At 39.0% G+C, this 9,526-nt stretch overlaps 1 protein-coding gene across 1 annotated transcript in view; it reads left to right on the top strand.

Moving 5' to 3' along the window:
- Window positions 1-824: 824 nt before the first annotated feature.
- The window catches only part of LOC133645568 (uncharacterized), a 34,154-nt gene continuing 25,452 nt past the window's right edge, over window positions 825-9,526 (top strand). Inside the window, exons 1-3 of the mRNA XM_062040708.1 lie at window positions 825-1,104; window positions 7,989-8,005; window positions 8,079-8,270. Of these exons, the coding sequence (XP_061896692.1) occupies window positions 825-1,104; window positions 7,989-8,005; window positions 8,079-8,270 (489 nt within the window). The remainder of the gene's footprint in view (window positions 1,105-7,988; window positions 8,006-8,078; window positions 8,271-9,526) is intronic.

Here is a 9,526-nt window from a genome sequence, read left to right as displayed (position 1 = left end):
GTCAAATAACTGTGATTGTTTGTTTAGAATGTACAAAACATTCAAAATTATTTGCCTAGACCGGGGGTCAGCAACCCGCGGCTCTAGAGCAGCATACGGCTCTTTCGCGCCACCCAAGTGGCTCCCTGGACCTCTTTCAGAGATGTGTGAAAATGGAAAAACATTAAGAATTTTTGTTTGTTTGTTTTAATATATTTTCTGTAGGATAACAAACATGACACAAACCTTCGTAATTGTTAGAAATCCCACTGTTTATATTATACATGCTTCACTGATGGGAGTATTTGGCAAGCACCGTTTTGTCCTACTAATTTCAGCGATCTTTGAACTCATCGTAGTTTGTTTACATGTACAAATTTCTCTGATGCTGCCACAGAAAGACGTGTTTTATGCCACTCCTTCTTTGTTGTTATGGTTACTAAAGGGAGGTGACGGCTCAGACACCAGGGGCAATGTAGCTCTATAGATTTATTATATATAGTCACTATATATAATAATCAAACAATAATAATATAAACTAAGGAAATGGAGTGTGAGCTAGATCCAAAAGTGTATGTGGTGCGTAGCTATGTGTGTGATTAGCTGTAGTGTGTGTTACCTAGTGTTGTGTTGGGCGAGAGGAGGGACAAGGCAGGAACACAGTCCATTGGGCAGGCAGATGATCCAGGGCGAGCGAGAGGCGTCGAGAGGAACGTGTCCAAGTGGGAGGTCGAAATTGAAGAGGCAGTCCGGGAAGCAGGGGAACGACGACGAGAAATGACGAGACACACAGCAACGTCAAACACGGGAACGGAGGTCTGCAGTAGGATCGACACGACACGACAATGAAACGCGGAGGGGAAAACAGACAGAGAGCAAGGTTGCATCAAGCATCAGCTGATCGCTTACTGTACGCCAACAGAAGATTATATCCCGGCACCGCATGGCAGGTTGTGCGGGCTTATGAAGGCAGCTCGTTCATCCCAGGCAGGTGCGCTGATCGCAGATCTCCTACAGCCGTGCGGAGGTGCGCCCGCAGCGGAGAGGGAACGCCCTTGGCCGTGGCCCGTGGTGCTCTCACTGGAGCACACAGATGGATGAGTGGCGGTGGCAGGAGTCTGAGCCGTAACATTTGTCTCATTTTGTCCACCAAATGTTTTATGCTGTGCGTGACTGCACAAAGGTGAGCTTTGTTGATTTTATTGATTTGCTGGAGTGCTAATCAGGCATATTTGGTCAATCCATGACTGCAAGCTAATCGATGCTAACATGCTATGTAGGCTAACTGTTTGTACATATTGCATCGTTATGCCTAATTTTTTGGAGCTCATTTAATTTCCTTTACTTATGTCCTCTGTGTATTTAATTTATATTTGCATGTCTCATGACACATTATCTGTATGTAATATTGCCTGCATTTCTCATAGTTGTTTGTGTGCCATGTTGTTCCAGACCACAGCAAACGTTACCCAGCTTGCAAAGATTGTAATAAATCCATTAGAAGAAGACAGCCTGCCGTTTCCTTAAACTCGGACACACACATCTATACCTTTGGCCATTCTGAGCCAGTAATTTCCAGAAGTTATGTCATCCTGTGAGAAGCCTCAATTTTACCAATGATTTCCAATGCTGCAAAAATGTGTAGAATAAAAATTAAAATACAACATTTCTGTCAACAAAGATTTGCATCAGCCTTTGATAGTAGGCTAATATAGGTAATCTAGACACTGACATAATGTGTTGCCTTCATTATAACACTTATATAAGGCTTTTAATTTTTTGCGGCTCCAGACAGATTTTTGTTTTGTATTTTTGGTCCAATATGGTTCTTTCAACATTTTGGGTTGCCGACCCCTGGCCGACCTCCAAAGTGACAGGCAGGCACAAGGTATTTTCTTGTATTACGCATGTTACCTATAACTTTATAAAGTGCCTAAAGTTTTGTATGTCATGTCCTTTAGTTTTCAGCCTTCGATAAGCCAAGTGCCATGCCATAAACGACAGGCGTAGTGAGTAACTACCGAGGTACGACACAAGAGGGCGCCATTACCAAGCTCATACAAGCAGCCAAGCATTGCATTAATAAGGTTATTAAAAAGTTCAGTTAAAGTCTAAAGGTTGTAGTGTATTTTTACTTTATCCTTAAATGTCTTGCCAAAGCCCAATATACACAATTTTTTTTGTAAAAAGTGTACATGTTAAATATAAAGATTTTGGATTGATGATGCAGCTGGGATAGGCTCCAGCACCCTCCTGCGACCCCGAGAGGGACTAGCAGTAAATGGATGGATGGATGGATGTGAAAAAATAACCTGACTTAAAGTTATTGTTTTTTTTGCAAAATATTGTATAATATGAAAATAATTTGTACACAGGATACATTTTTAAGATGAAAATTACAGTTGGTTGCAATATTATTATACCCTGGGTAATTTATTGAGAAAAAAAACGTTTTTTAGTATTTTGTCTAATAACATTGACTTTAAAAGGAAAAGCGACAGCATTTTTATTTTTACGGGGAAAACTATCAGCTCAGTCCCCAGAATTTTCCATTCACAGTAATTCACTGTAAAAACAACAACTGTAGATTTCGCAGTAAAGAACTGACACCTCATTTGCCAGAATTTTACCGTTAAAATAACAGTAGTACAGTTTTTCCATTTACAGTAATTCACTGTAAAATCACCATAAATCTTTACGGCAAATTTCTGTCAGTTGTCTGTAAAATCAACCAATTTATTTTTTTTACTGTGTAGATTTAGAACTACTGATCCTTTGTTTACTGACATACACGGGACAGAACAGGATACACTTCATAGTCGTTAGTCATTATGCGGTCAGCTACGTGCTAATTGTGTTAGCCTCTGCTTGGCCAAATGAACTGATATTTAATGGGCCCTGAATGGTGGCCTAGTGGTGAGCTTGCTGGTCTCACAGTCAAGAGATCAAGGGTTGCAATCAACATTTGGGCATTTCTGATTCTACTTATCTCATCCTCTGTAAAAGATGGCAGGAACAAGCCCCTGCCAGCTCACTTCATGTTTTTAAGAGCAGTCTTAAGACCCACCTTTTTGATTAGGCTTTTACCTGATATTAATTATTTGATTGAAGTCATTTGTATTTTACTTTTTATCCTATTAGTTATGCAATATTTTATTTAGTTTTATTCATGTATTGTTTATTTACTGTATATTCTTTCTTTCTTTTTTTCTCTATTAATCTTCATATGTCTTACTCGTATTTTACTCTTTATCCTTACTCATGGTTCTTACTATTTTACAAGTTGTATTATTTTTATTTTTTCCAACGTTCCTCATATGAACCATCTGCCTGGGGTTATCGACCGTACTTGTGGGGGCGCTTTTGTGTCAGCGTCCTGGTAGCCATGGTCTGATGACCTCCTGGTGCAGATGGCTCCTGTGATAGTGTTTACTCACATGTCGCCTCTGTACTCAGCCATGTAATCATTGGTCCATATAGTTGCATATGTGTGTATGTTGTGTGTGTGTGTTTGTGTTTGGTATCGTACGTATGTGATAATGAGGTATATGGGTCATCAGGGTATTGTTTTTAACTTTGTAAAGCACATTTCTTTTATGTATGAAAAGCGCTTTATAAATAAAGTTTATATGATTGATTGACTTATGGCCGCCCCGCCTTATGACATGTATTTGACATTTTCTTAACAAGAATAATGATGTCAAACCTAATTAAAGAGAAGCTGGCTGTTAGAGAAGAAAGTCCTGGTTTATAATAAATGTTTCTGCATACATTTTGGCAACACGCTGACAAACAGAATCAGGCACGCGTCATCTAACCCGGTTCATTAAAGAATTGCGCAACCAGAGGGTATAGGCTTGGCTGACCGCAGCCTCATGTCTGTATTTTATCAGGAAATGTATCAATTTAGTGGCTTTTGCTTAGGAAAATGTTAAAAATAATTGGAATCATACAGAAATTACATTTACCGTAAAAAATAGTGATGCTGTTTATTCCTTCCATTTACAGTAATATGCTGTACAAAACATCTGGAGTTCTATGGTAAAGTTCTGGTGCCTGAACTGCCAGTTTTTTACAGTAAAATCTAAAGTTGTTTTTTTTTACAGCGTACATACAAAATGTATGATAATCAAATGCATAAGCAATAATGTAACATCATGAGGCAAATCCTTATACTTTTATACTTATATATTTTTCACAGTTACAAGCGGCCCTCTGGGGCAACCATAACTGTGATGTGGCCCTCAATGAAAATGAGTGACAAGCCTGCTGTGCACTATTATTACATTACTTCATAAACTACTGTAGTTGTTAGTAGTACATTCTATTGTATTGATGTTTATTGTTTATTGAATGAATCCCCATTAGCTGACGCCAAGGCGACCGCTAGTCTTTCTGGGGTCCATATAGGAGCATACAAAGAATACATACAGTACATTACCAAACATTATACAAAAGAAAAGTACAACATAAGATTAAAAAAAGCTAGTTAAACCCGGTATTAAAAATGAAAGTCATGTGGGCAGCTGCAATAGGTGTATCTTCAAAGCTGTCTTGAATGACAATTTACTTTGTGAGAGATTAATGAGAGATGGCAACCGATTCTAGAAGGATATACATCTATACATGACTCTATGTTTGAGCAGATTGGTCCTGGGAGCAGGAAGTGTCAAATAGCCATTGCTGGCATTCCTAGTGTCATGAATATGTGTGTTAGTTGATTTTTAAAAACTGTTTGTAAAAGTAATCTGGTGATTGATCTAACATGATAGTTCTAAAGAACATAAGGAGACTACAATGCATCTTTTGTTCAACAGACAACCAGGACAGGCGTGAATGCATAAAATGAAATATTAGTGCGCAAATAACATTTAAGTACCAGTCTAGCTTCTCTGTTATGAACAAGTTGCAGTTTGTTCAGGTCAGATTTAGTCGTAGCGGGCCATATTATAGGACAGTAATGAAGATGACAGAAAACCAAGGGCTGTATGACTTGACCCATTGTTGAGGATGTCAAGTAGTTGGAGCACTTCCTGACCATGGCTAAACCTCTTCCCATTTTCATTAAAATACCATCAAAATGATCGGACCATGACAGACTGTCTAATAGCACACCAAGCAGTTTTGCTTTTTTAACCTGCTCAATCGGTATATCTGACATTGAAAGATGAAGCTGGGGGTCATCAACAAGCATATGCCTTGATCCAAAAAGAATGTTTTTTGTTTTGTCAATATATGTTATACAATATTTATTTTTAAAAGGCATGTTTCATGTTCAAATAGGGCTGTTTTGGGTGGGGCAAGCACCCATTGGAATGCATTGATTTCTATTCATTTCAATGGGAGACATTGATTTGAGTTACAAATGTTTTGAGTTAAGAGCTCTATCACAGAACCAAGTAAGCTCGTATGTTGCAGTACGACTGTACTAGGACAGCACAGACCTCCCCCAGGCTTAACTAACTAACTACCCTTTAGGCCAGGGGCGTCAAACGTACGGCCCGAGGGCCGGATCAGGCCCGCGAACAGGTTTTATCCGGCCCGCGGGATGAGTTTGCTAAGTATAAAAATTAATCTGAACCTTTTGAATGAAAGAAACTGCTGTTCTAAATGTGTCCACTGGATGTCGCAATAGCAATTCTTTGTATCGTTGTAGATGATGCTATATATGTACAAAATAAACAACATGATGTTAGTACATCAGTCGAGGAAAATGATCAAACTACATAAATAACAAACATTTTCATATATTTTTTTTATTTTGATAGATTGAAAATTAACACCAATGAGTTGACTGATGAACATTGTCACATAATTTATTCAGAAAATATAAATAACGACAAATAAAGATAGAATACTATTAACTGCAACATGTAAGTGTAAAAAAACAACAACAATATTATGATTTGTACAATTTCAGAATGTGCTTGTTTTATTTTTTTTTAAACAAAGAAAAAGATCTGAAGTTGTCTTTATATTTAAGTTATCGTGCTGTGATTTTACTAGTCCGGCCCATTTGGGAGTAGATTTTTCTCCATGTGGCCCCCGATCTAAAATGAGTTTGACACCCCTGCTTTAGGCGAATACATAAACTCCCAGCATAGAGGGAACTCTCCCAAGGGATTATCTACAAACCCTGTTTCCGTATGAGTTGGGAAATTGTGTTAGATGTAAATATAAAAGGAATACAATGATTTGCAAATCATTTTCAACCCATATTCAGTTGAATATGCTACAAAGACAACAAATTTGATGTTCAAACTGATAAACATTTTTTTTTTGCAAATAATCAGTAACTTTAGAATTTGATGCCAGCAACACGTGACAAAGAAGTTGGGAAAGGTGGCAATAAATACTGATAAAGTTGAGGAATGCTCATCAAACACTTATTTGGAACATCCCACAGGTGAACAGGCAAATTGGGAACAGGTGGGTGCCATGATTGGGTATAAAAGTAGATTCCATGAAATGCTCAGTCATTCACAAACAAGGATGGGGCGAGAGTCACCACTTTGTCAACAAATGCGTGAGCAAATTGTTGAACAGTTTAAGAAAAACCTTTCTCAACCAGCTATTGCAAGGGAATTTAGGGATTTCACCATCTACGGTCCGTAATATCATCAAAGAGTTCAGAGAATCTGGAAAAATCACTGCACGTAAGCAGCTAAGCCTGTGATCTTCGATCCCTCAGGCTGTACTGCATCAACAAGCGACATCAGTGTGTAAAGGATATCACCACATGGGCTCAGGAACACTTCAGAAACCCACTGTCAGTAACTACAGTTGGTCGCTACATCTGTAAGTACAAGTTAAAACTCTCCTATGCAAGGCGAAAACCGTTTATCAACAACACCCAGAAACGCCGTCGGCTTCGCTGGGCCTGAGCTCATCTAAGATGGACTGATACAAAGTGGAAAAGTGTTCTGTGGTCTGACGAGTCCACATTTCAAATTGTTTTTGGAAACTGTGGATGTTGTGTCCTCCGGACCAAAGAGGAAAAGAACCATCCGGATTGTTATAGGCGCAAAGTTGAAAAGCCAGCATCTGTGATGGTATGGGGGTGTATTAGTGCCCAAGACATGGGTAACTTACACATCTGTGAAGGCGCCATTAATGCTGAAAGGTACATACAGGTTTTGGAGCAACATATGTTGCCATCCAAGCAACGTTACCATGGACGCCCCTGCTTATTTCAGCAAGACAATGCTAAGCCACGTGTTACATCAACGTGGCTTCATAGTAAAAGAGTGCGGGTACTAGACTGGCCTGCCTGTAGTCCAGACCTGTCTCCCATTGAAAATGTGTGGCGCAATATGAAGCCTAAAATACCACAACGGAGACCCCCGGACTGTTGAACAACTTAAGCTGTACATCAAGCAAGAATGGGAAAGAATTCCACCTGAGAAGCTTAAAAAATGTGTCTCCTCAGTTCCCAAACGTTTACTGAGTGTTGTTAAAAGGAAAGGCCATGTAACACAGTGGTGAACATGCCCTTTCCCAACTGCTTTGGCACGTGTTGCAGCCATGAAATTCTAAGTTAATTATTATTTGCAAAAAAAAAAAAAAGTTTATGAGTTTGAACATCAAATATCTTGTCTTTGTAGTGCATTCAATTGAATATGGGTTGAAAAGGATTTGCAAATCATTGTATTCCGTTTATATTTACATCTAACACAATTTCCCAACTCATACGGAAACGGGGTTTGTATCTATCTATCTATCTATCTATCTATCTATCTATCTATCTATCTATCTATCTATCTATCTATCTATCTATCTATCTATCTATCTATCTATCTATCTATCTATCTATCTATCTATCTATCTATCTATCTATCTATCTATCTATCTATCTATCTATCTACTGTACAACACTATTGCTCATAAAGTCATGATGATGGTTAATACTACTTTTGGAGTTTTGGACATAAAACATTGATGTTAAAATCAACAGCTGATGCAAGAAAATTAAGGGTCAAAGGTGACTGACCTGCACTCCCTTTTCTTAGGCAACACACCGAGTCATGTAATTTATTACAGCGGCTGTAATCAGATTACTGTAACCCGTTTTTTCACTTGTCCCTGCCACTTACATTAAGCCTCTCAGAGAGCAGGAAGTCAGCCTGGGACAGGTGGTTGAGGGGACGCCAGCGAGGAGGAGCGTGAGGAAGGGTGAGGAAGGGGCCATAGACGGTCGAGAGAGGAGGGACGAGCGCTGGAGCGTCCTCCTGCCGCCACAAAGACGAGGAGGAGCGGAGAGGTGGATGATGGGAGCCTCTCACGGGAAGAAGGTCAGTTGAACTTCTCTGACAGATGGCAACATTTCTCACTGTTCACTGGCCGCTTCATTAGGTACACTCACATCACACACACAAACGTTTACTGTCAGTATGATGATGATGAGTATGTCAGGTGCAATGATTGTGTCACACACACACGTTGTTTGGGTTTTCGTGCTGCGGCCCATAGCCAAGACTGCCCAACCTCCACCGACTCCAGATGAGCTTAGTACGTCAGGGTGTTGTTGTGCTGCTCTATGGTCGTCAGAGGAATGTTGAGGAATGAATGAGTTCCTGCTGAAATGTTTGACTTCTGGGGCGTGCCAAGGAGTGCTTGTTTCCGTGGTGACTTGCACGTGTGTGTGGAGGGGTGGGGGGTGTTCCAGTTGTCATGCTTGATATGTTTTTATTTTTAGCCTCTTGATTTGGAGTCAAAATTCAGCAGGTGCAGCTTTGTGTTGCGTTCAAGATCCACTAGGGCAGTGGTTCTCAACCTTTTTTCAGTGATGTACCCCATGTGAATTTTTTTTAAATTCAAGTACCCTCTAATCAGAGCAAAGCATTTTTGGTTGAAAAAAAGAGATAAAGCAAAATACAGCACTATGTCATCCGTTTCTGATGTATTAAATTGTATAACAGTGCAAAATATTGCTCATTTGTAGTGGTCTTTCTTGAACTATTTGGAAAAAAAGATATAAAAATAACTAAAAACTTGTTGATTCAATTATAAATAAAGATTTCTACACATAGAAGTAATCATCAACTTAAAGTGCCCTCTTTGGGGATTGTAATAGAGATTCATATGGATTCATGAGCTTAATTCTAAACATTTCTTCACAAAAAAATAAATCTTTAACATCAATATTTATGGAACATGTCCACACCACAAAAAATCTAGCTGTCAACACTGAATATTGCATTGTTGCATTTCTTTTCACAGTTCTTTTTGACAGACATTTTAGTGAGGGTCAAACCACCATGGCATGGGGGAAACTCTGGGTTTATGGTAATGAATGGAATAGCCTACTTGATTTGATGTTCAGTTTATGAACTTACATTCATATTTTGTTGAAGTATTATTCAATAAATATATTTATAAAGGTTTTTTGAATTGTTGCTATTTTTAGAATATTTAAAAAAAATCTCACATACCCCTTGGCATACCTTCAAGTACCCCCAGGGGTACGCGTACCCCCATTTGAGAACCACTGCACTAGGGGAGAAAAAAAGTGTCTCATTTCCCATACAAGTCCATCAAAGAATTTTCC

The sequence above is a fragment of the Entelurus aequoreus genome, linkage group LG01 (assembly GCF_033978785.1).
Source record: "Entelurus aequoreus isolate RoL-2023_Sb linkage group LG01, RoL_Eaeq_v1.1, whole genome shotgun sequence".
In the NCBI taxonomy this organism is placed as follows: domain Eukaryota; kingdom Metazoa; phylum Chordata; class Actinopteri; order Syngnathiformes; family Syngnathidae; genus Entelurus; species Entelurus aequoreus.
The sequence above is the reverse complement of the archived record's forward strand: the minus strand, read 5'-3'. Positions and strand labels throughout refer to the sequence as shown.